Below are 27,724 nucleotides of genomic sequence, written 5' to 3'. Positions count from 1 at the left end.
TTAATCTGTGTCTATAATAACCAGATCCTGAAATGTAGATGTGACATGAGGGTTTTCTGAATAAAGAGCACACACACACACACACACACATAGATATATACACACACACACACACACACACACACACACATATACATATATACATACACACACACACACACACACACACACACACACATATCTGTGTGTGTGTGTGTGTGTGTGTGCTCTTTATTCAGAAAACCCTCATGTCACATCTACATTTCAGGATCTGGTCTTCATTCAAATCACTTTAAAAGTTACATACGTTGTTTTTGGTGCCTGTTTGTTTCCCAGATATATTAGTGTGTGTGTGTGAATGGGTGTATAAGAGACATTAACTTAAAGAACTTTGTAGAAAGGTGCTTTATGAAGTTCAGTCCATTTCCTTGTATTAGTTTACGGGCAGATCTGCCCGAACCAATATGGCGGCGCCGTTTACGTACAATTCAGCGCTCAATGCGGCGTCTATGTATATATGTCTATGGTGAATGGGACTGTCCTGGCTGCTTCCTATTAAAAAGTATAGGACAGTGCATATTATCAGAGTTTGGGGACAAAGAGACAATCCCAGTCTGGGATGTTTGTCTCCTGGTTTTCTGTTCAACATTTTTTGAAGACATCTTTTATTTTAATCAATGGCAGTGTGTTGTCAACTTTGATATGCTAAAAAAGTGCACTATCCTACCAATATCTTAGCTTCATTGTAATTTCATATTTTTAGGCCTGACCTGAAATCATATTTTACAACATATTTTAGCAGAATAACTAGAAGGTGCTGTGGTGATTAATCTTTCAGACAATTTTCAGTAACAGTCCAAACTTCTTCTTTCACAAACAACCTGTGTGTCAACCGTGGCAGTAATAAGTTGAGGAGGGGACGGTGAAGGCCAGAAGGACACAATGATGTCAGCCTGGTACAAGTCAGAAGAGAAAAGAAAGCTTTGTTCAGCTCTGAGTGAGTGTCAAACGCTCTATAGTTTGTTTGTTTTTTTTGGCAGATAATGCTTCATGACAGAAACACAATATTCTTCAGCAGTTCTAAATCACACACTGCAAAAAATGTCTAAATAAGTAGTTATGCGACATTATGATAGCCCACATTATTTTGCACACGATGACACGTAAACGTCACACCAACAAGTGTTCCGACATTTTTGTGAGTCCCTGAAGGCAGCCGCGTGACGTCTTCTATTTTGGTTTTCATGGCGGGAGCGAGCTGGAGTTTGAGCGTCAACTTTTCAAACTGCGTCCTCTGAGAGAAGGTGACTTCTCCGTAAACTCTGCGATTTAACAGCCCCAGTTCAAATGTCTACGTTCAAATGTTTGGTCCGGGCCTAAGAAGAATTTAAAAATCCTAAAACATCTGCTATTCAATATTGTGTTTCTGTCCGGCTTGCTAACGCTAGCTAAGGAAGGAGGTTTGACAGCTGACTGAAGGCAGCTGACCTGCAGATGAACGTGAGTGCCATGGAGAGCTCACTGGTCAAAGAAAACCCTCTGCTTCTACCTCTGAACAAAGACAAAACTGTCTATGACGGATTCATCACAGTCCAGGTACGTTAATGCGTCAGCCTTCCCAGTTAAAACAACCATTTTCCAAACCGCATTGAAAAAAAGGTCAATATAATTATTACTCGCTTTGGACAAATTTACATGTGTAGTACAGTAACTTGAGACATTTGACGAACATCCACTAAGCGCTGGTAAATTCAGCATACTTTAAAAAAAGTCAACTTTAATGATTAATTTGCATTCATTAAGGACTCATTACAACGTAACGTAGCAGCGTTAGTTGAGTGTAATGTTAGCAGTGCTGTGCGGAGCAGCTGTAATATTTTAGAATATAAAGTGTGTTATGTTCTGTTATGTTCTCTATGATCAATGCTGAAATGATTAGATATTGGTGAATCAGATGCGGTGTAACCTTATGTTATGCCAAAGTGTACCTTTGCCTGTGAGCGCAGAAACTTTAAATAGTTGAATTTCTCAGTGGATTTTGGCACGGCTCGTGTTCCTGAGTCACTTTCAGATGTTATTAAATAAGACAGCCGGCTAATGTCAGCACTCCTGACTGTGCCACTGGTCAGACTGAACTATAACATTGTGTTATGGCATGTGTCATGCTATGATTCTCACAGGAGCGAGACTTCAGGATGAGGATACTTCTACCACCAGATCGCCAACTCACACGAGCCAGGTATACATCATCATCTCACCCTGTTTCCACAAGATATCACAAGAGCCCAGATATATTGATCATGTCAGAAATCACACTCCTTTTACAAACTAAATTCCCAAAACATGACATGAGTGTACCCGATGTGATGTACTATTTTTGTTTGTTCTTATAGGCTGCACTGCTGCTCGAGGTTAAAGCACCTGTTGCGTGGGCACGAGCACATAGTGAAGCAGGTAAACTCTAATCTCTCTAACCTTGATTGTTCGGTTTCTTTTTTTTTTGTCACTTCATTTCGGCTCCTTTTTGTGTTGCGTGCATCGTGCCCCGGTGTCGGTCTTGTACTCTCTGTCACCCATCAGGCTTGCCTCACTCACAAGCAGAGAAAAATATTTTTCACTGTTTAATTAACATCGCCTGGAAAATGTCCCTATTTGTTATGTGGCCCCTTAGGGTTATTTGGATGAGATTGATATTTCACCCCGGGCTGCAAAGTTCATTATTTTCACAGCCTTTAAGCTATCATTAATTATTAAAGCTGGTGGCAGCCCCCATTAATCACAAACGCTGTGTTTGATTTGAATGGCTGGCTAGAGGAAAAAAATAGACACTGTCACTTCATTATCCTCCCATTCAAGGATGTCTTTTCTCTCTTGTTTGACTTCTCACAGAGGCTGCAGCAGTCGGCTGATCTTGTCAGTTTCGTTCTGGAGCTGAAGACTGTCTTGGTAAGGAGCAGAATGACACAGTGGTTGGCATGGTCACTTTTACCTTGTTGCTTTATGAATAGGAAGCAAATGGGAACCTTCAGCCACTATCAATAGCCTTGATTGTGAGGCACACATGTACATGTATATTTTGTTAGATTAATGAAAAGTGTAACAGTCCGTGTGCTGAGCCACCAAACAAAAACAGAAGACGTATTGGCCCTGCTTCAGTTTTGCTGTATTTACTTCAGCTGGAAGATAATGGTGCTGCGATGAGATGTGCAAGCAATCTGAGCTTAAAATAAGAAGCGTTCTCTCTCTCTTTGCAGGAAGTGTGTCTGAAGAGCAGTCCAGATTGCCGCTCCATCCCGCCTCCGCAGTATTACTCTCAGCTCATCTCTGAGATGGAGACCCTTGGGTGGGGCAAGTAAGTGACTACTAAGGGCACTAACTGTGTATGTGAAGTCAGGTTTTAAAGTAAGCTATCAAACATTGGAAAAGTTGGCTTATCCAGCTATACATGGCTGACCTGTTGTGTTTGTGTTGGTTTTTGACTATTGACAGGCAAAGAGATGATTGCCGTCCTGATTTTACGATGATTATGGGCCAAATGGGTTCATGAAAAATCATCAAGCTATTTGTTTTATGTTTAGAACTAAAGCATCGTGTTAAGCTGTCTGAAGACACCCTCCATTACTTTCACATTAGGGGTGCAACAAATGATGTTTTTTTATTGATTCATCTGCAGATTATTTTCTTGATAAGTGATTCATCATTTTGTGTAACACGTCAGAAAATTTGGAAATATAAGCCATAAGAGTACTGCAGAGCAGAATGTGACATTTTTAGATGTCTTTCTTTGTCCGAAAACATGAACATTTCAGTTTACAGAGAAATGTGAACATTGGAGAAGCTGGAATCATTCTGCTGCAGAACATTATCTTACATATGACCTATTATCTGACTATCCATCCATCATAGACAGTTTTCTACTTGTTGGGAGGTAAGAGCACGATTAACTAATAATCAAAAATGATTGGAGATTCATTTTCTAATCTTCAAATGGACAAATTGTTTAATCGGCTAATCGTTTCAGCTCTGCTTCACATATCTGACAAAGACGTTCCTTCAGCTCCAGCTGCCACTCAGCTCTGTCTGTCTGTCGGCGACTGGCCGACCCGTTTGTGGCTGAAATTATTTTGATTTGATTTTATTAGGCAGTGAGCACCAATAACAGCTAATCTGCACTTGTTTGAGTCTTTAGTTAACTAAATGTTCCACACGCATGTTCATAAATCATGTGTAGTTCGGTTCAGACGTGATCTGTCTTTTTCTTCCCCAGCCCTCAGCTCAAACGAGGGGAGGGCACATGAGAGAAAAAGAGAAGGAGAGCACACAGGAGAGTCACCGAGCGGGAAAGTGAAACTAAACAAACAAACTTAGTGGGTTTTTTTTTTTTTTTTTTTTGTTCTTTATTTTGGGAACGATGCTAAAACTTCCAGCAGCACTCAGATTTACCGTTCTACACAGCGCTGAACGTTAAGTGGTTGGAATGCAAATATCAGGCATGTTTACCTTCCCTTATTGCAGGCCTGGCAAGAAACAAAGTTGCAGGCTTGTATTATTTATCTCACTAAGTTTATCATCTGTGCTTCAAGTCGGTGTTCAAAGACGTAACTAACAGCAGTGTTTCAACAGTAAACTACTGCTGCAATCAGACCTGCAACGTTCAGGTGATTCATCGATTAGTTATCAACTATTCAGTGAATCCCGATCAATAACTATTTTAAGTCTTTTTTTGACATACATATCCAAATCATCTGATTTCAGCTTCAGTCCTTAATGTAGTGCTGTCAATATTGTCCAAAAATATCATTTGATCAAATAATAGATATTCCATATCTATTTTTTTATGATATAACAAGACATAACTATGCCATGTATTGACCCAAAGACGTGACGTGGTAGGTGTATGGTCTGATTGGTGATTGATGGTGCTTTAGCTCAGTTGTTAGCGATGGCTTTGACCTGTCCCTCCCTTGCTTGGCTTGCTATTGTTCAACTGATCCTCTGCCTCCTTCAGTGATTTTGTGAAACTGAATAGTTAGCTACTGTAGTTATCCAGCCCCCAGTAGCCATTGTAGCTCCTGTTATGATTATTAAATTATTATTTCTCGATTGCCCGGACATCACTGTAAATCCCTCTCTCTCTTAGGCTGAGTTTGGTTGGGAACTCTTCCCACACGGCTGTTGTTGAACTTTGACAATATTCTCAAAGAACTCATCGATGAATTGAGGAAAGCTGTAATCTTACTGAGTGAATCGCCACAAAATATAAACAGTTGCTTTTAAATTGGCTTACAGGGAGAATCAAGTGATCATCAAATAATTATTTCCTCTTGATGCTCCTGCTCCCGCCCCCTCTTACATGGTCCCTGGATGCTCTGGAAGTAATCTGCGTGCAGAGCGAGCTTCTGTCTGACGGAACTGGTTTCACAGTGAACTAGATATCAGTTCCGTGGTTCTCCTTTCTCCATTGCATAGATAGATGGGTAGCTTTGTAGCTTCTACTGCACACCTCAGAGTTTGTAGGCCAAGAATAGCCAGTTGTAACCGACTCATAAGCCAGACAGAAGGAGAAGTTATTATTGAAACTCAGTTATTGATATAGATTTTTTTTTTCTTTTTGTGTATTTTCCCCAGAGATGAGATTAACATACCGAGCTGTATATACGGCTAGAAACTGCTGTTTAAAACAGCTATATGGAGCATGCTTGTTTTTTTTTGTTTTTTTTACCCAGCAGTCTAAAGTGATTGGAGAGCCTGAAACAACACAGCTCCACCTTAACAAATGGCTCTTAATGACTTCCTTATTTTTAGTTATTGAGTTATAGTTAAATCCAGGTCACATTTAATAACTCTCAGCCCACGTGCGATGACAGGCCCAGCTAATACCGTTGTCTCCACTCGTCAGGAGAGGAGGAGGAGGAGGAGGAGGAGGAGGGGTGGTGGTTAGTAGGAAGACAGCTATTCTCCCCCAGCTCGGATTAAGCCTTGACTACTACACTCATTTTCCACTTTCCTATTAATGACCGTGGCTACAATTATGATATTAGCAAAATGCAAATGGCTCTAATTGAAGACTCTCAGGTTGTAATAGGAGTGGGGTGGGGGTGAAGGTATGCTTTATGCTGGAAATGGGACCAACGTCATTTTCAGTGTCGTGTTACGGTTAGGAGGCATTATACACAGTGGGCCTCAATCTCCAAAGCACTCGAGATTCGCTTAGCGTCTTAATTGGTATGGGCCGTGCTAATAGCCACCAGGGGTTTTCAGCTGTAATTCTGTCTGCTGATTGGACCAGGTAAGTGAGTCTCTCTCTCTCTCTCTCTCTCTCTCTCTCTCTCTCTCTCCATTTCTGCATTTGAGAGTGTGGTCATCTCTTAATTGGCTGGAGATGGCGTACCATGTGTTAATTAATGGAAAAATGAGGTCAAGTAGGTCAGCCGCCATCACTCGGTGGCCCCAGAAAATGTGGCCCTGGAAGCTCCAGGGCTCATTACGGGCACAGCTGGCAGAGCTTCGTGTTCGCGGCCTCTCGGTGCACGTACGTATGTACAGAGTGTGTCATCTCTTCTCACAGTGTTATCACTCTGTCACGCCGCGCTGCCGCTATTCTGAGGCCAGTTATATTGGCTCTATGGCGGCAGGGCTTCACAGGGCCAACCAGGCCCAGGGCTGAGGGATTAGATGGTTTCTAGCATCTTTATTTATTTATTTTTTGTTTTGTTACATTAATAGGCCAGCTAATAAATGACTCCTATGATCATATGATGTAAAAGCAATGAGAAATGGTATCGGGATTTATGCAGTTACGTCCAGTAAGTAATGGAAATGTCCTGGTTAACACCGCAAACCAAGCTAATTAATAAATGGGTGCCTCTGTGTTTTATGAGATTAGTGTACTTGTTTTTTTTTTGTGTACTTGATATGCATATACATACGTTTGTGTGCATGTGACTTACATTGTCCTCTGTTTCCTCCACCATACCTAGTTTTACATGTGAATTTCTCATGCAACACACACGAGCAGTACATATGTGTTGATCTCACCGTTCATTAATCACTTTGTCGACACACACACACACACACACACACACACACACACAAATCAGCGACATGTGCACGCACGCACGCACACACACTCGCGAGCAAAAATGTGCATGGTGCGCGCTGTCTGGAAGCGGCTCACTTGGCTGTGGAGTTTGCAAATGGGATGCTCTCATCAGTCTTCCCAGCAGGACGTCTGACTGTCACGCTGTTTCCATCATGGCCAAGTAGGGGCGGCAGCTCGTCCCTGCCATCCCGGGTGTGAGACCTCGAGAGGAGAGGAGAGGAGATGGAAATGTGTGTTACGGAGGCACCAACTTTTTCACTGCAGATACTCTTTGTAAAGAACTAAACCTTGAAAGTTGGAAGATACATTACAGAAGATATTTGATATTCTACACATTAATTGTTTCACAACTTCAATAGCCACTTGGAAATAGACTATCATGTCAGGCCTACCTCTTTATTTTACCCTAACTTGTATATATTAGGGATGTAAACAGTTAATCGATTAATCGGTTAACTGTTGAAAAGAATTTAATCGATTAAATTAAATTAATCGGGTTAACTGAATCTAGGGCCATTTTCCACAGGAGTTTTTTTCAGTGAGATTTCATGGTGTCGCCAGTTGAGGGCGCCATTGCTTAATCTAGGCCACAACGAACGTACCTGAACGTAACGCGGCGACAGACCCGGAGCGGAGTATGGAGCATTTCAAACTAAGCAATGATGACAAAGACGCTCAGTGTAAAGTTCAGCAGCTCTACGAGTTCACTAAGATACCACCTTCAAAACCTGCAGCCGTGCTGACGCGCTAGCAATTAGCATTAGCCACTAAGAATTAAATGCATGCTGATTGCTAACATGCTAATGCTAATTGCTAGCGCGTCATCGCTAGCTGCTCCTGTGTGTAAATAAACATGCTCAGCCCACTCGTCACTCTCAACATTTCTGCGGGAAATTGTTTAATAGAGGCCCTCTAATTTTACTGTCACCTTCCTCAGGGATGATTGAAGCTGTGTTCAGTACTACATGTTACTGTAAGTTTCCAGGGCTAGTAATCCTACTGTTACCTTTCTCAGAACAAGGGAGATTATAAGTGGTGCTGCTAATGTTTCAAGTTTTTCATCTAAGTACTTTACCAGATAATGATATGTACGCTTAATATTGTGTAGGCTAAGCCCATATTGTATAGCTTTAAAAATATTTTGTTTGTTAATGTTTCACATGCAACAGGTGAGCCAGTGCACAATTATTTTTTTTTATGTATTTCAATTTTCTGTGCAGAATTTATTTTGGTTAAATGCCATATCTGTACCATATCCCAACTGGTACAATAAAACATTAGTTGAGGAATATAACATGCATTTTTTTATTCAGTATATAAGCAATATTTTGCTTTATGTTAAAGACACCGTGAAAAATGTATGTTCTCAGGAAAAAAGCCGCTTACAGTTAATCGTTAATCGATCGATAAGGTCAATCAACTAACAATTAATGAATAAATCGATATTACAATAACAACAGAGAACGTTAAGATGTCTTAATGCTTATCTTTTGTTCTGCTGCAGTCGACAATGAGCTAACATCCTGCCGGTAGAACAGTGGGAAGTAAAAGATTAATTTCCGCATTCCTTTTTAAAGATGTTATAGTGTGGCTTTTTAAAAACCTCGTACTGTTGGGGTGTGTGCGCTCATTGGGCCTAACAGTCTGGAAAATGCAGAAGTACAAAGGATCTGCAGTGATTTACTCAGGTGTCATGACTGAAGTGAGATAAAGAGAAACAAATTTCCTTTTGTGAGAACGACATTCTTGATTCATGCACTGCAAATTACCGCACTTCATTTCAACGATTCAACTTCTTATTTATTGATTTGTTCATTTGGAGGTTGTCACTTCCTCACCGTAGGTCTATTAACCGGTCTCGCTTGACAGTTTGTGTATTATTTGCTGTTAGCACTAATGGGTATTTTATGTGGCTGTACTCTTGTAATGTGAACCTGAGGAATAAAGTAACCTGTCTGTTCTCACCTAATGCTAGAGACATTTCGTTTAATTATATATATATATATAATATAATATATTATATATATATATATATATATATATATATATATATATATAGAGAGAGAGAGAGAGAGAGAGAGAGAGAGAGAGCGAGAGAGAGAGAGAGAGAGAGGCCATATTGGTATTGTCGCGTCCCTTTAATGTGGCATAGTGAGGGGAGTGTGTTGCATACAGCAGATATGCTGGTGTATTTTAAAGATCCTAATGTGCAGATGGTTTGGAGATAGAGCAATGAGGGGAGGAGAAAGTGAGAAATTTATCAGGACATCATGGAAGAAAAGGACACGGAGCTAAACTGGCGTGATGATGATATTGTGTGTTTGTATGTGTAGATATGAGTGTGTATATGACCCTTCGCCCGCGTTTGATTGCAAGTGTTTGAGCGAGCAGACACTTTTATGAATCGGCCACGTTGGACACTGTCTCCCATCATTCCGTCACTTTCCTAAGTGTGTGTGTGTGTGTGTGTGTGTGTGTCGTTCCTGAGCACACTGTTCACATCACTCCTCTCTAACACACTCCATAAATCCTCAGCAGATATACAGCCACATCAGCCCCGGCACAGAGCGTGCATCGTAATGTACTGTAAATCTGAAGGAGGACCGTCCAAATCCTTTGTCTCAGATCAGTCTTTAGTCTTCAGGTCTCAGCAGGCTAGCGAGGGACTTGAAAGGGGGAGGAACTGACTCCTTCAGAGTGTGCCTGAGCAGCAGTAAATCTGACAGTGTTTTGTCCTCAGCCTCAATAGGTTATAATTAGCTCAGGAAGGAGGGGGTCTGATTTACAGGTTGACTCAAGCTTGAAAATATGAACCCATCGTAAGGTCACAGGGACACACTTAAATCCGACTCCTGTAACTGCTCAAGTCCTTGTAGTGATAGTATTACATCTGTTTCGACTCAAATAGCAGTGAGTGATGTTGACTGAGGTTTGTTCCTATCAGCAGTTTGTTGCTCAGTCATGTGTTCTGTCAGAGTGTCTCTAAGCAAACTCTAAACACTGAACAAATTTCACTATTAACTGTTCTGTTTGCTTTAGGATTACATTTCAAAATTGCTAATTATGTAGGTTGAGCTGTCAGACTTGTTAACAAACATCATACGCATTAGGAAGCTATGTAGGATTAAGCAGCAACCTCTAAGGCCAGGAAGTGAAGCCAGTGTGGAGGTGCCAAAAACTGTAATTCCTCGAGTGTCCACTTGAGGCTGGCTGCAGAACATTTCAACCTCCATAAGTCCCATTGTTCAAATGTCCAACTTCACAGCAGAAATAAACATTGTACAGCCTGGTACAAAAAACAGTTTTGGTCTCTATAGCTAATTTCCCCGTTCATGACAACTGTACTGAGGGAGAATTTATATACAACTCACCTGTTCAAATGATATTAAGACTTAAAGTTATGCAGAATTAACAGCATGGACGTTTTGATTGACAGGTGGGTGCCATTACAAATTGTTTGTTTGAGCACCCAGGCGTCATTCGGCCACATGAAAGCAACATTAAGGGTAACTAGCTCTTGATGCCAGGGTAGCCACTGACCTGTACAGTACTAGGAAACTGTGGGAGAAAATTGAAATGAGTTAGAATTTGTACGGGTTGGTTTAATCAAATATCCCTCCGTTTATCACAACCATTCTGTGACTGCATCTGTGTATTAGTGTAAGAAAAGCAGCCTGACTTTAATGCATCATGAAATATGTACTCACTCACCATTGTTCTGCATCAGTCAGGTGATGAGAAAGCGCACTGGGTACCATTGTGCAATTAACAGTATACATACAGCCAGCGTGTTTGCTTACAGTTTTATTAGAAAGCATAAAATCCAGGATGTTTCTGTGGTTACTCAGCGGGAAAATAAGGCTCTCAGCCTCAATGCGATTGGATTTGTTTCGTGTGATTTGTTGTATTCCTCCATTAGAGCATTAAAGAGGCACTTGCAGGAGAAAAATGCAAATTATAATTCAGAGAAGAAAAGCCTGTGGTTAACGTCATGCGTGTGAATGTGGAGCCGTACCCTGATGTAATGTCACTGCGTTGGTGCCCGCAGTGATAAATCTAAAAGGAGAGCTGATGTCTCAATATTGCTCTCTGCAGCCGTGATTAACGGCGGATGATGGCTGTTGTCAGTTTACAGAGTTATGTGTACCCTTCTCTGTGAATAGATGTTGATTTATCGTGTCTGTATTGTGTGCGTCTGATCTTCAGGCTGCTCTTCATTGACACGGAGTTCCAAATCTTGAAGCTGAAGGCAGAGGACTCCTCTGGAAGGCAGCACATCCTCACTATTAAACTCAAGTCTAAGGTAACACACTCTCTCCTCTACACACAGAAAGCACACACACAGTTTACTGTAAGGACTGGATCATTTTCCGACCCAAAATTATGCATCATCAAATGGAATACTACAGCTTGATGTTGACCTGTAGCCAATCCAAATCCAAACAGGCCGACTTCACCAAACGCATATGGGATGTTCAATTTGCTGATAGCAAATCAGTGATTTACATCTGCACCCCTAAATCTAGGTCAAGCTGGAGAGGGTGTGGAGAGGCATGATAACCCGCTGTGACTGAGATGTAGCACAGATAAAACATCTCCACATAGACCTCAGCGTGATAGAAAACCTTCCTCCATGCATAGAGAAAACCAATACACCCACGCTCATCTGCATAGCTGCTGCCTCTGCTCGCCACTATCGAGAGAGAAGTACACAAAACCTTTACCTGCTGTAAGTAAAGGTAAATGTAGGCTGCTGAAAAAGCGGTAATTCAGGGAGTTTGAAAGGTTTGAATGCCACAGTTCTCCAAATTGTCAGACAAGAGGTGACAGAGTGTGTTTAATGACATATTGAAACAGTTTTGGTTGATTTTAGTATTGAATTGTAGATGCATCTAAACGTGACTCTCTAGTGGTCAGAGTGGACTACAATATACTTCCATATTCTCATTCTCAAATCTGATAATTCTGTATGGATTCAGTTTTTGTGACATTAAAGTGCTCCCCATGTTGGTGGTATCTAATAGGCTCAACGATCCACACGAGTGCCCGGGCCCCATTATAAAAACCTCTACTCTAAAAGAATGTTAATAATAAAAACTGCAATACAGTCAGATATTATTGCCTTGTCTTAACCTTAAAGGATGATTCCAATTTACTGCAACATGGTATCAGTTTTCAAAGTTCACTAAAATCAGGCCTTACCTAACTCAACATGTTACTCAAATCCCAATACAGACTGATCATCTCATGACTAGATTACTGTAACATCCTTCTGCCAGGCCTCCCAGCCTTTTTCTATAATCCAGAACAATGCTTATCGAGCTCCACTGGCTACCTGTAGCAGCCCACATTAAATTCAAATCTCTAATTCTGACTACAAAGTAGTCTCTGGTTCTGCACCCACCTACTTGAATGCTCTTATTCAGGCATATGTTACTGGAACTTACAACCACCTACAGTATGAACGATCCCTGGCTCTGCCACCTGTACACTCAGAGCAATCCAAACTTTTATCTTCTGTTGGTGGAATGTCCTATCTGATCAAAACCTTTCTGTATTTAAAGTAAAAATAATTGACCTTGTTCGCAGTTCAACGTGTCCTGTTAACAGTTTTACAGGCGTCTCTTTATATATTTCTATAATGCTGATTCATGGGAAAATGCTAGTAATGCTAGCAGTAGTAGCAGTTGCTGTAGCAGTAGTAGCAGTAGCAGCAGCAGTAATATAAAGTCCAGGTCTCTGTGCCTGAAAGTCTTTTCTTAAAGGCTCAGTCAGAACGGAGCGTCTAGCAGCTGGCATGACTGTGAGTATCTCACAGTAGGGTTGCGTATTCCAGGCATAGTGGGTGAGTGGCATGGCGAGGTGGTGCTTGCCTAAGCCCAGATGACATCCACCGGAGACAAGGGAGGGTGGTGGTACCCCACTCTGTGCCCACCTGCCCACCTGGCCCTCCTCACCCCTCTGGCACCAGGTAAAAATAGCATGGAGTCCCCTTCGCGTTCCAGCTGCTCCCACCAGATCCAGCGACGGGTCATCCCTCGCCAGGCACAGTTAGGGAGGAGGCAGCACTGGCACGGACACACGGAGGCTTGGATGGCGGGGGAGCGAGAGAGGAAGAGCACAGGGAAAGGACGGAAAGTAGCTTGACGTTGAAGGTGAACAGAGAGAAGAAATCTGAAACTAACTTCTGTAGATCACTGAAACTCAGGTCGTAGGAAGATCATGTGAGAAGGAAGCACAAGAAGACAGATGAAAACAGTTTGGGTTTCTTAGTCACACTTTATCACAGAAAATCAAGGATCTGGTGCTTGCTTACTGTTTAGAAGATCAATTAGCTTTTACATTATATAAGTTCTACATAAACAGTTATATCTTCTGCACCCACAGCACCCTGCAGAGGCTCCTGAATGCTCAGCCGACCTGCCAGTGCCTCTGGCCCTAACCTGGACACTACAGGTACGTACATGTGCACAGATACAACATCTACCAGTACAATTACTAGCAGGGTTGATAGAAACAAAGAAGTACCTATGTTCAAACTCATGACACTTAAAAACATAAAATTGTTTCTTACAAATCAAATCAGATATAAAACTGAACCAAAAGTCTGTGCAAACGTGGCTACTACAAGAATTGTTGTGTCCATGCATTCTGCAATCGCACAGAATTTCCCATCATTTCAGACACCGTCCCTAAAAATGTTACACAATAATGGACAACATTTTTCAATGAAATGCCACATATTTAACTGTCATCCTTAGCTGGTAAAGCTCCTGGAGTTCTTTATTTTATACACTACCTTATAAAACGTTGGGTTAAGTACTAGTTCCTCATTATAAAAAGTTAATAATGCAACATTTAATTAAAATGTTACTTTAAAAAGTTTCCCTGGAACTATGTGAGTGCAGCTTAGAAAACAATCTGTTCAGGAGCTCGATCATATCACACAGTCTTGTCCATTTATTATTATTTGAAAGATTTAAATAAAAGCTGAGGTTCAGAGTTCATCCTTGACCTCGGCAGTAAATATGAATGCTGCAACCTGAAAAACAGCAAATGATGATGAAACTGGTTATTGTACTTTCCATAATTGATTTGATTTGATTTGATTTGATAATAATAGCAGTACGACCAAAAACATTGCCCCTACATAGTTCACATTTAATTCCATCATGTGTAACAGGCCAGAGGGCTGGATTCATACATGGAGCACCATGGATAGCTAGTGCATTCTGATTTATAGTTCAGCATCAGATTTCAGATTTTTTGGAAAGATTCCATTCTTTCAGTCACTGTGTGATATTGAACGATGGTGGGCGTGTACTTAGTAGAAGCTGAGTTACAACCAGGTAACTTGTTTGACCTTGTCTCATTACTCAGTGGGAAACTACAGCTGTGCAGCAGAAGGTTTACAAAGGGAAATGCTTTGCTGTTTGTTTCCTGCATCAAAAACTTGTAGGAGGAAATTTCAACCGTCCCCTCCCTCCCCAACGGAAGGTTGGGAGAGGTGGATGAGTGTCAGATTTGCTACGTTTCATTTAAAAAACAAAATAAACTCACAAAACATCAAGAAAGGAAATATTCATACACATCTCTTTTACCGAACTAAGATCAGCTTAATTTTCTTGTAACTCTTGGTAAAATACACTTCAAATGATAAAACTCAACAAAACCTCCTGGTTAGTCTTTCCACTGTTACAACAATCACCATATGTACAGTGAGAGCGGGTCCTCTTCCATGGGGTCTGCAATGTTGAACCATATTTTTCTACAGTTGCCCAGAAGAGACAAACCAAACATGGATCTACATGTGGCCTTTTGCTTTTGATGTGAATTTCACAGCCATAGTCTTTGCTACATGCTTGGAAGGAGAGGGTGAGACGTGGGAGAGTATTCATTTGGTTGCAATCTGCAACTTAGCCAAATATGATCTCAGGATGGACTCAGCCAATCGCTAGCCACCCCATTCTTCTTCAACATGGAGCCTGAGAGGTGAAACATAAGGCAAATATATTCCACGTGCACTTGAGTTTTTGTTGCTGTCAACCTCATGGCAGGATTATTCCAATGAATGAATCAATACTGCATTCAACTGTCAGAGTGGAAGGCAGTGCAAACCAGTGATGCCCTTGCACCAGTGACATAAACCATAACCGTAACCTGCTTCATGATTTATTTTTCAATAATCACACAACTTGTCCTTTATTATCCTTTATGTGTTGTCTGTTTCATGTCAGTAAATAAAGATGCCAAATTCGGCCGCCGTCACATCCTTCATTTGTAGAAGGTCACGGTGAATAGACATTTCAAGGCCACAGATTTCCAGCTGCTCCATCGTGAGAATCTATTATTCCGAGTCTGTCACGTTATTTATTTGTCAGAAGTATTTGATATTTTTGAAAGAGCCTCAGACGTGGACGTTTGATGTTTCCATTTGAATGTTTTGCGGTGCGAGGCTTGCAGGCCCTCTGAGACTCAAACTGTGATTAAGGGCTACACAAATACACTTGACTCATACCGTGCTGCCTATTGCATAATTTGACAAAACACTTCTCCACCTGCCGTATGAAGACGTTTTCTTTCAGCAGTCCACTATAATTGGCAAGAAACTGTTTTGATGTAAAACCAGCTGTGCGCTCTTTGCATCTCTTTGCTTCCTCGTTATTGTTGTTTGCCGCCTTGCTTCTTTTACCCACCGACTCCGCTTGTCATCTCTGTCGCTGCCTCTGAGTCTGGGTGTCACTCTCACACACACATATCTTTGTTTTGGGGGTGTGTATCATAAAAACGAATGCTCCAAATCTCTGCAATGCACTGGACCATTCTTCTAGTGTTTCAAATACAGTATATAACCGTGTGTGTGTGTGTGTGTGTGTGTGTGTGTGTGTGTGTGTGTGTGTGTGTGTGTGTGTGTGTGTGTGTGTGTGTACTGTTGAGCTGATACATGGCAGGCGTACAGTGAGGACCAGCTTAGAACAGCGCTACCGTATGGAGCCTGTCTGCCTGCTGGGTCGTTGATGGATCTCTCCTACACTGCAACATGAAGTGTGTGTGTGTGTGTGTGTGTGTGTATACGTTTGTGTATGTGCTTGCATCTGTGCCAAGTGTGTTTTTTGTCTGATGTGTGACGGATGTGTGCGTGTGTGTGTGTGTGTGTGGCGGGGGGAAGGGCCTGTTTGTCGGCAGTCCTGACATGTTCATTTGAATGAGTAATTATTGCCTGCTCTGTTGCAGGGCCAAGACATGCCACTCTGTGCGTTTGTGTGGAACTAGAAAGGGAAGAGAAATAAACCTGTGTGTGTATGTGTGTGCACAGTCCGTGTCCTTTTGTGCTCGCAGACTACACAAAGGTGATTTTTAACAACCAAAATCGGCATGAATTAAGAAATGAAGTGTGAATAAAAAGGTGAATGTGAATGTGGACAGCAGAACTCTGAACGCATCAGAGCTTTACTCAACGACCGTGTGTGTGTGTGTGTGTGTGTGTGTGTGTGTGTGTGTGTGTGTGTAAGCACCACATATGTTTTATCAAGTCTTTTTGAAGGTCATGGCTGCTACTTGCAGTGTCATTATCATTACTGATCAATCAGTTAATGCGCTGATTCATTTAGTTCTGTCTGATGAACATTCAAAGTTAGCAGTGATTAAACACGTTTTCTGATTATGAGTATAATTATTTCTGGGGTTTTTTTCTTATTTTGGATGAAGCTCAAAGTATCCATGAGTAACATGCTGAACCTCAAATTGCTCCATATATTTGAAAAAGATGTTGTCAGCTGCTTTGGAGAAATGAATGTTACATAATATTTTATTTTGTGTGATTGACACTCCACAAATATCCAAAAGTTTTTACTTGACACTGATAAGAAGCAAAACTCACATTTGAGAAGCTGCAACTACAAACTGCATAAATGATTCAACTGTACGACGACAAACTTATCAAATTTGTCATTGTCAGAATAGTTTTTAAAAATCAAATAATTAGTAGACAATATTTTCAGTTGTTATTTTATTATTTATTTTATATTTATTAATGTGCAAAAATGTTTAGTTTATTTACAAGTCAGTATGTACTGACCAAACTAATTTGTTTATGTTATTATGTGTGAGTTCATCAAAGCTATGTAAGGCAGGTTTCACTGCTTATTTAATCTGTCATTGTCATTATTAATCTTGTTAGGTAGTTGATATAACTGAATACAATTCTGATCCTGATGCATTTAATAAAACATAAAAACAAACAAATACATAATTTAGACATATCCCACCGAACATTCAGCCCAGGCTAACAGAGCTATTTCAGAGGACATGATAACTAAAAGATGAGAAAAAAAATAGGTGTATATTTTCTAATATCCATAATCATATACAACTTTTAATAATGACCATCTAAAGTTTTTTTTTGTGTGTGTGTGTGTGTGTGTGTGTGTGTGTGTGTGTGTGTATGCCAAACTGAAAAGGAGAACATTAAATAAGAACATAAAATGAGGAGCACATACTTTATGCACACACACACACACACACACACAAACACACACACTGTCAGTCACAGTCAAAGCCTCTCATTTTGACACCAGCATTTAAAACCAGCTCCCTCTTAAAAAAGAAAAAACAGATGTCATATCAGAGGTGACAATATTCGACATAAATATACTGTTGACTGTGACAAATCTATGAAGTCATCTTCAAATCCTTGTGCAGGCTGTTTGAAACACTGATCATGTTAACTTCAGCGGCCCTGCTTGTTCTCTGACCTGTGATCTGCTCATGTCTTTTGCAAAGACGAATGAGAACAGACTTTTCTACAGTCAAACGGTGCATTCACTCACTGAATACTCAATGATCACTTACCTCATTGTGTTCTGCACTTGGAGAGAGTACAGTAGATTAGAACACATGCCTTACATACATAAGGCAACAGTGTTTCAAGTGTCTTTTTAGGAGCGGCAGGATTCATCGCTATTATATTTGGCAATAATGAATGAATAATTCTTGATGCCATTATGAATGTGAAGCTGCTCAGTGAAAAGAGAAGCGATAGAAAATAGGTTAAAAACAGTCGAGTTTAATAGCGTCCGTGTAAAGAGGAGTGAATTCTTGCAGCCTGGCTGCTTTTAAGAGCTAAATTGAGGTCAGTCGGAGATAGCATAAATAGATAATATCTCAGCTCAGATTCAGTCTCTTTCATACTTTCTTACAGCCTTCCGCTCTCACTCATATTCTTCTCACAGATACAGCAGGAATTCAATTACCAGCTCTTCTTCATTTTTTTCTTTCTCTCTCTCCTTTCTGAACTGGGCCTAGCGTAGTTATCCTGAGCTGTAACCATAATCATGCCACTGGCATTAATTGGGCTGTAATTGCTGAGGCTCTCAGCACCTGGACGATGCTTAATTGTGTGCACTGTGCTGGCACAATGACCCATAATTTTTGGTTCATTTTTTCCCCTAATTTTTTCCCTCTCATTCCATCTGTATTGCTCTCCGACACCTCTATCAGCCTTCCTTTCTCTTCTGTGTGTGTGTGTGTGTAGGTGTATGTGTGTGTCTTTAAGTTGTTAGATTTTACCAATTGGTCAGTTGCTAGCTGCACTCTCAGTTCATTTCTGAGTCCACCACAGAGCATTGGACTATAATAATAACTGGTCAGCAGGAACATCTCATCTCTCACAAGCTTCTGTTCCTGAAGTTCTTGACCATCTAATGTCACCTGTTCTATCTTCTCTGTGAGTTCACCACAGAGGTATTCAGTGTCGTCTACATTTCAGCACAGGTGGACACAGCTGCCCCTTTAAGTTAAGCATGGAAATGCCAGCAGACCACTGCACTCTATACCACTGCTTCGCAACAGTTCTGAACGGGTACAAATGCACAATGCTCTCATATTCACTTTTTAGACTTGGAGCTCGGTACCTACAGTAAGAATTTCACTACACATTGATACCGTGTATCTTTTAACTATGGGATGGATGAACATGATATGTGGTACAGACATTCATGCTTCCCAGATGATGAATCCTAATTATGTTGTTGATCCCTTTAATTCTCCTCTGGTGCCACCATGAGGTCAACATTGGTGGTTTGAGTGAAATGTCCTAACAACTGTTGGTCCAGACAATAAAGGTGAATCCTTTAATGTTCACTAAGTGTTAGCTATATGTATTCAGTTAATTTGTAATGCCACAGTAAGCCTTGGCCTCTTGGCCTCTTACATAAAATGGATTCCAAGCAGTGAGGTTTACAGATTTTAAACTTTGGGTTAAATTTAGAACTGGTATGTGTTGATCAAGAGTCTTTCTACACAATCTCTGGGGTTTTAAAGTCAAATAAAAAGGTAAATGATTAAAATTCAAACCAATATTTTGGGAAACACTTTTTCTTATCTAAAGAGGCTGAAAGTTCCAGCCTTTAACTCTGACAAAGTCATTTTTACATTTACATTGTACATTAGATTAATCAAACATGATGGATGTGCTGGTAGTTTAGAGTTTAGACAGAGCTAGGCTAACTATTTCCATCTGCTGTTTTCATGCTAAGCTTGTTTTCTTTTGGCTCCAGTTCCAGGCTTAAAGTCTGTGTAAAGGCAATTCCAAGATTTCTTTCAAAACACATTAAGTATGTTGGAAAATAGTTGCTGAAAACATGTGAAAAGACTTTGAACAATACATTAGTGAAATGTGGAGGTTCAAACAGTTTTTCACCATTTTTCAGTCCAGGATTTTGTGGGCGGTCCTTAAATGGTGGCTCGATGACACGCTGAGGCCACCCTGAGCAGAGAGATAGAGATGAATTCATCTCGCTCAGTGTTTCAAAGTTAGTCATGTTATTCTGAACTCATCTGACATGTTTCAGTTGTTTCAAAATGGCTGCTTGACTGCTCCTGGGCGTGGGTGTGGCTTTAGCACATTCAGAGGACACGCCCCCACCGTTCTGGATCTGAGTATTCATTTTGACCTAATTTTGACACCTAATTTCATAAACTTGTCAATATTTTTAATCATTCAAATTTGGCTTGGTGGTTAATAACAATTTCTTCTTTGGTCTGACAAACTCAAAACACATTTATTCTGACTTTACACAGACTTTAATGCACAGATATGAAATAATGTAATTTTCTCATTGAACTCCAAGAAAGAAAGCAAATGTATTTTCCACAATATTTCACAACTTTACTTTTTTCTTTATAGTGAAGGTTATATTATATTTTTATGTGTCATCGTATTTTAAAGGACTGCTGGTAGGTTGAGATGAAGACATTTGTTGTTGTTTGGTAACAGTAAAGATGAAGAGTCACATCTGTTGGAGCACTTCAAAATTCCATAGTCTCATAAGTGGCCGCTATTCTTGTTCTGGTTTGGTTTCTTAGAGTACTCTGGACCAGCTTCACAGCCAGTTCCTGCTGGTTTTGGAGTCCCTGACTGAGTTCTGGGACGTCCTTGATGAGATCGACGGTAAGACCTGGATTCTGGAGCCAGAAAAACCCAGCCGCTCGGACACCATGAGGCGGATCGCCATTGGTACTGTACACATCAAAGCTTCCTTTGTGTTTCAAATACCTTTGTGCCACAGTAAGCCCCTGACTTAGTTCATATGAACTAAGACAATTTCTGTTTCCATCCCCGTCATGTGTGCAGGAAACAACGTATCCATCAAAGTGGAGGTGGATCCCAGACACCCTAAGATGCTGCCAGAGTGCTGCCTGCTGGGAGCCGAGCATGGTGGGTAGGACCCCAGAGACATGGCAACACTTGAAAGTGTGTTTTCAGGCGAGTTCAAGAGCACAAGATGTGTATCTGCACTAATACACACCCAAAACTGGCACACTGTATTACAGCATGTGAAATCCTCTCCTCATTATCATTTAGTTGTCAGGTGCCCATGAAGTTTGTGTGTAAATTTGTTTGTTAAGGACGTTTCAGGTGACAGCCACCAATGAAAAGTTGACATAACGAGTCAAAGCGAGACTCAGCCAGATCAAAAACAAAAATAAAATAAAATGCAGATTACAAACATCTGTATTCATGTTGGCATGTGATACATTAGAGTGAGATTGGTCTTTGTGACTTCTGTCTTATTAACACTGCAAATTCTATTTAATTTTAATGATGGAGAACTGAGACGGAGATTAAATAAACAACAAACATCTGTTCTCGTCTCAGTGACGCTGCTGCCTCAGATTTGATTAACATTCAATTGTTTTTCATTTTTTTGATTTACTTTTATTGTTATAAAAGTATCCGTCACCTGTACATCAGAAGTGATTAAGTGATTTAACTTCATTTGTATTTTTTTCAAACCTAAGCAGAGGATGTTGCGGCTTTTGGTCTGCGGTCTATGTGACCTGAGAGGCAAAAGAAAAAGTCACAAAGCGTCATTGTCCTGAAAGGACCAGTGTGTAAGACTTAGCGCCATCTAGCTTTGAAGTTTAAGATTGCAAATTGAACACCGCTCACCTCACCCTCCTTTTTTTAAGCACCAAGTAGAAACCACAGTGGTAACAAAACTCACAGTCTAGAGCTGTTGTTTAGTTTGTCCATTCCTGGCTACTGTAGAAATATAGTGGTGCAACATGGCGTACTCTGTAGACGATAAAGACGGCTCATTCTAAGGTCACGAAAACACAACATTTCTTATTTTCAGGCGATCACACACTAATAACTTTAGATTGAATTCGCTGCCATATTCTACCAATACATGTGCCTAAATCTTCCACACTGGACCGAGAACACATGCCGATAGGCAACTCAAATGAACGTTTCTTTATCTGGATTTTGTCATCTTAAAGGTCAGAGGTCAGTGTTCGGTGAGATTATCAAGAGAAAATCAGAGTGAAGCTGTAAAAGTAGAGGGACAAAATTGGTATTCCAAAAATTTCTGTTTTCCCTTGCAGAACCACGCTATCAAGACAGTTTCACCAAAGTTCACCAAAAAATGAGACAGTTGAAAAAAAGAATTTAGATTTTAAATTTTGCTGTTCTTAAACCAAATGATTATCTCTCTGACTAATTGTGTCATTTTTAAAATGTCAGAAAATGCATTTCCCAGAGCACAAAGCACAAATACATCTTTGAATTCTTTGTTTTATCCAATTAAATCTCCACAAAATATTCCACCTACATAGTCAAAAGGGAAAAGCGAGCAAGAAGCAGTAAATCCTCAACAACATGCGGATGTTTTTAATCAATTCATCACAATAATCGATAGATCAATGAGTTTTTTTAGCACTAATATGAGCTGCTCTCCTGAGCTTCTTCGTGAGGCCTGTGTCGCCGCAGTCAGGCACCCGTTGGAATCTTTCAGCTGAAGATCAACACAGGCAATAAAATACGAATTCTGCCCGTGCTCACCGTTATTCAGATCAGATCAGGCAGAAGCCATCAGGTGTGAATGAAAAAGGAGTAGCGCTGCTTTCTCAGTCATTGCCACACGTCTCGACTTCAACCAGAGTGGTCGTGTTGACTGTTGTCTGTCGTCGTGTCAAAGGACTTGCTTCCAGAATGGAACGTTTTCATTCTCACCACGCCAACACCGCGGGCCAGCCACCGAGCTTCGGCTCCTATTTAAGTTCCTATCAGTTGTCGGCCATTGTTTCTGTAAACCCAAGGTCATGCGACTCCTAGCCTGTTGCCTAGCAATGCAACTCAAAAGATATTAAACACATACACACTTCAGCCACCCAGACGGAGAGGCAGGCGGCGACCCTCAAATACGAGGGGGTCGCGCAGAAATATTGCTTTTTGCATGTAGGAATAACAAATAGTGAAAGTGATGAGTGCTGCACGGAGACAAAGCTCCCCTGTGGAACAGAGGAAGCAATGATGGCTCAGCGGTGATGAGGCTGTCTGTGCCGGACTGGGCTGTTGTCAAATAACAGACGGCGATTGAAGATATGCAGAGTATTTTTTATAAGACAGTCTAATTTTCTGAGGGCTTATGTACAATAATATGCGCATGTGTATGTATGAAAAAAAGGAATCAAATTTAAGGCTTTTATTAGTGCCGCAGTTTGCATCCAATACCTCATAATTCCTTTTCCTGTGTTGTTGCAGCGGTGACTCCTCTGAGGAATAAGCTGAACGCCAACATGCACTTGTGGTAAGGTTCGTCACCAAAGGTTTGGACCGAGTGAATACAACCTAATCATTTTTAGTGACTTTCAGAAGAGTGGTATCACAATAATATATGATTTATATGAGTATATTATATGAGTATTTTCTTTCTATTATTGCAAATAATGTATTTTTTTTTAGTCTAGATTTGTTCATTTTGAGTTACAGCTCGACAAAAATTAATTTAATGTTGTGTTTTACATATTTAATTCCAGTTTGGTATTTGGTGTTTTATGTATGACATACTTGTAAATCGGTGTTGTGATTTGGCATCACCATCAACAAATCCCATAAAAATACCAAAAACAACAATGTGATAATTCATCTCTCAAAAGTTCCCACAATGTCTTTAGCTCTGTCTGAAACCCACTGATCTTTATCAAACTAATAAATCAATCAATTTTCAGCTGCCGATTCAACTTTGGAACACTAGTGAGTGTTTCCATCAGAAGGGCATTGTGGGGGGGGACTGAGTCAGAATAAACTACAGTGTGTGTTTTCCCCAAAATGAAGCCAATGCAGAAGTGCCAAAAACTGTAATTCCTCGAGTGTCCACTTGAGGCTGGCTGCAGAACATTTCAACCTCAATGTTCAAATGTCCAACTTCACAGCAGAAATAAACATGTTTACAGCCTGGTACAAAAAACTGTTTTGGTCTTCTGTAGCTAATTTCCCCGTTCATGACAACTGTACTGAGGGTGAATTTATATACAACTCACCTGTTCAGATGATATTAAGGCTTAAAGTTATGCAGAATTAAGAGCGTGGTGCTTTGATTGACAGGTGGGTGCTGTCACATATTGTTTGTTTGAGCACCCAGGCGTCATTCAGCCCACCTCAGGTCTGCTGATGATCCCATTTTTAGATTAGCCGGGAGGCAGAAGACGTAGGACAGACAACATGGCAGCAACCAACGTATGTTGAGCTTCAAAACAGCGCTTCGGAAACTAATGGGTGACGTCACTCATAGTTGTCCATTCTTTATACTGTCATTGGTTCTTTACATGTCACCTGGAGCAACAGTGAGGCTTATTGACGTGTTTTTAGTAGTTTCTGGACAACAGTGGGGCACAGGGCCTTTGATAGACACACAATACTAATACAATAGAAAATATTTCATTCGTCCCTGAAGGGAGATTCACAAGTACACAATTCATTTACACACAGACAAATATGTTGTAAATGAATACACAAAGATCAATCCAACAATATCCAACACCACAAAAAGAGATGTAAAAGGTCATAAGCTGAGGTGCATTAATCAGTGTGTGAACGAGGTGACTGTTTGTACTCTGTGTGTGTTCATACATCTGATGGCCTGTGGAATAAAAGCAGACTCGGGATCAGTTCAGTTTGGTCTTTTACAGGGGTTTGTCGACTCTGCATAACATCCAGTTTTTTTTTTTTCATTATTATCAGTGTCTGACGAGTCAAACCATGCCCAAAAAAACCCCCACACAATTAGACTTCATTTTAAAGCACAGATTTTAATTTCACCGCAGGTTTTAACATTAACCTCGCTGCATGACACGTCGTAGCAAAGTCTCCTCCGCCACTGTTCAGTGTAAAGCAGCAGAAACGCTCCTTTTTTTTTTTTTTTTTTTTTTTTTTTATACCAATGGTGAAAGTCTCCTAATCATCCCCCAGTGTCTTTGCAGGCTCATTTGCATGTGGTTAATTAGTGTGTGAAGGAGCTGTCTGTGGTCTGCTGGCAGGAACCCGGACTCCAGCGTCTTGCACAACCTCCGGGATGTTTTGGAGATCGAATTCCCGTCACCTGCCACCCACGAAAAATCTGTATGTCACGCAAGTTGCCCCCTTTCCATTTCAAACATGTCCGTTCCCATCATGATTACCTCAAGGAGCTACGTGTGCGTGTGTGTGTGTGTGTGTGTGTGTGTGTGTGTTTTTATATCTATGCATGCATCCTCCTGTTTGTGTGTCTGTTTGAGCTTCAAGTTATAAGGGGGCGGACATACGCTATTGCCTATTTTTCCATATTTTTCTTCCTCTCTGTGTTTTGTTTTTCCATGAGGTGGGCACAAAATCTCCTTTAATTGGGTTGTTTACAGAAAAGATCATTAGAATAACAAAGATGGCAGAATTCTCTGCACTATCAAATCGCTTTAATCACGCAAAACCATTTATCTCTCTCTTTTTTAACACTCGTTCTTTTCCCCTCCCCTCTCCGTGGATGGGTTAAAAGGGCGTCGTGTTTATTCACTGTCGCCGCGGTGATTAATGCCTCAGCTTCATTAACATTCAGAGGAGTGCAAAAAAGTTGAGTTGACCAGATGTTGATTTTTTCTTTTTTTTTTACCTGCCATCCTCTCTTAATGGATAGCCCCAGAAAAACAGGAGCTTCTCATTACGCCAGAATGCAAACGAGAGCAGAGAGGGAAGTGTGTGTTGAGTGTGTGATGATGGGACGAGAGAGGAAGAGAGAGAGAGAGGAGTGTTAGCACTGGAGTTCTAACTCCAAGGCTGTTTAACATGAAGTGGTTACCGAGGCCCATGTCTTAAGAGTCTGTAGCCATGGTGCTTGTGAGAAGGCATTTATTATTTATTATTTGTGTGTGTGTGTGTGTGTGTGTGTGTGTGTGTGTGTGTGTGTGTGTGTGTGTGTGTGTGTGTGTGTGAAGAGCTTCAGCGTTGAGTGTGGGATCTGTTACTCGTACCGTCTTGAAGCTGCAATCCCCGATCAGGTGTGTAATGACCCTCGCTGTGGCCAGCCCTTCCACCAGGCGTGTCTATATGAGGTACGTACACACACACACACACACACACACACACACACACACACACACACACACACACACACACACACACCCGAGCTTCCAGAGAGCTCAAAAACCAAAAGTTGGAACGCTTCAGTTCAACATGATCGACTTCCATCGTGTTCAGGGACCTCACAGGAGAAACACATGAAATGAAAGCACAGAGTTAGAGTCATCCTGACTCCTAACCCCAAACACTTGACCCTACATTTCCCAGAATGCAACCAATGGCCATGGATGGATTTTGTCATTCTCCACACGTGTGGCTTGCTTGCTGTTCTGAATTGTAGCCTCAGTTCATCTTCTCACAGTTGACAGACACACACCGGTTATACATTTTTATGTATTTGCTCGCTGGCAAACTTCATCAGTCTATCACCAACAATAAACCATATGTGCTGTGCATGTCTAACATGTTACACAAGTCAAGGCTGCAACAACTCATCAGGGGGTCCTTTCTTTTTTTATATATATATATATATAATGGATTTGTCAGAAAATGTCTGCTCACACTTTCTGAGAAATGTATTCAAAGTTCTTTCATGAACATAACTGCATAAAAGTCAATATACATATACAATAGACTTTATTTGTATGGAATCCGTCATACAAGAAACAACACAGCTCACAGTGCTAGAATGTCATAATAATAAGACAAATAGAGTTGCATCTGAAAACAGAATGAGCATGAAGGCCGGGCGAAAATCAATGTCAAAATAATATAAATACAAGGAGTGCAAAAGATAAAGAACTGTGAGGAAAGTTTTCCTTCACTGACATCTATCAGTAGTTTTTTTAAGCTGTTAACCAGCAGGTGAACACATGAACTCCTGTTCCTGTAACATTCAAAGCATGTTCACTTTACCGTTAGAAAACAGATGCTGGAAACAGTTAAGTTCTGTAACTTAAAGGTCAACTGTGTAACATTCAGGAAGATCTGCTAGCAGGATATATTATTCATAACTATGTTTTTATTAGTGAACATAAGAATCATTATGGTTAGAATGAGACTTTTAGGCCACATTCAGAGCAGATGCGCTGTGGTGAAAACGCTGGTTCTTCCATTCATTTGAATGGAGCTCATCCGTTTTGGCTGTGGTGTCCGCCAAAAAAAAAAAAAAAAAAAGTTTATTTTATGTACTCAGATTTCAAATCTGTCTGGCTCACCATTTCCAGTGTAAAATAGTGACGTGAAGAAGTTTCATTTGATTTGTGCTTTGAGAGAGCAGTGGTTGAGAGACATGGACAGTGAAAGAGTGAGCAAGCACTGGCCTCGTTAAAGCCGGTTAATTAGAGAAATAAAAAGATTGTTTCACCATGGTCAGGTTCAGCAGCCCACCCTGCCGCACAACCTGCTGGTAAAGAAGCCTCTGCTGTGTGTTTGCAGCAGCGTTCATTGTTCTAGAGTTGTTCTTAGACTCACCTTAATGAAAATATAGACTCCATATTGGCTGATATCCTCGGTTTGGGTTATCAGGATCTGTATCCGGGGTTATGGAGTTCCCTGACTGAGTCACACACACACTTCTGCTTGGGATTGTGGAAGTGTTGAGAAGAAATCTGCCTGAGCAGGGCATTTCTGTGCTCTGTATTCATGAGACCAACCACACATCTTTTTAAAAGAAGTAGAAGTGGCAGGGGGGACACTGAAAAGTTCCACATAAAAGTTCTTAGAATACTTTAGCGTTGGTTAATCTTGAATATATCTTTAAAGTGTGCGGTATTAAGTGTGCATTGAAACACACACACACACTTATT

At 40.8% G+C, this 27,724-nt stretch overlaps 1 protein-coding gene across 3 annotated transcripts in view; it reads left to right on the top strand.

Annotated features, from left to right (window-relative positions):
* The first annotated feature begins 1,159 nt into the window (after positions 1–1,159).
* The window catches only part of fancl (FA complementation group L), a 27,223-nt gene continuing 658 nt past the window's right edge, over positions 1,160–27,724 (top strand). The window contains exons 1-13 of one of the 3 annotated variants that reach the window (XM_027277713.1): positions 1,160–1,283; positions 1,428–1,575; positions 2,160–2,218; positions 2,373–2,433; positions 2,869–2,925; positions 3,234–3,331; positions 11,288–11,384; positions 13,469–13,537; positions 20,447–20,597; positions 20,715–20,798; positions 23,130–23,175; positions 24,905–24,986; positions 25,832–25,948. In XM_027277713.1, the coding sequence (XP_027133514.1) occupies positions 1,474–1,575; positions 2,160–2,218; positions 2,373–2,433; positions 2,869–2,925; positions 3,234–3,331; positions 11,288–11,384; positions 13,469–13,537; positions 20,447–20,597; positions 20,715–20,798; positions 23,130–23,175; positions 24,905–24,986; positions 25,832–25,948 (1,023 nt within the window). In that variant the 5' untranslated portion in view covers positions 1,160–1,283; positions 1,428–1,473. Of the gene's footprint in view, positions 1,576–2,159; positions 2,219–2,372; positions 2,434–2,868; positions 2,926–3,233; positions 3,332–11,287; positions 11,385–13,468; positions 13,538–20,446; positions 20,598–20,714; positions 20,799–23,129; positions 23,176–24,904; positions 24,987–25,831; positions 25,949–27,724 lie in introns of all 3 variants that reach the window. The other 2 variants (XM_027277712.1, XM_027277714.1) reach the window with 2 other exon arrangements.

This window comes from Larimichthys crocea, chromosome III, assembly GCF_000972845.2.
Source record: "Larimichthys crocea isolate SSNF chromosome III, L_crocea_2.0, whole genome shotgun sequence".
Classification (NCBI taxonomy): domain Eukaryota; kingdom Metazoa; phylum Chordata; class Actinopteri; family Sciaenidae; genus Larimichthys; species Larimichthys crocea.
The sequence above is the reverse complement of the archived record's forward strand: the minus strand, read 5'-3'. Positions and strand labels throughout refer to the sequence as shown.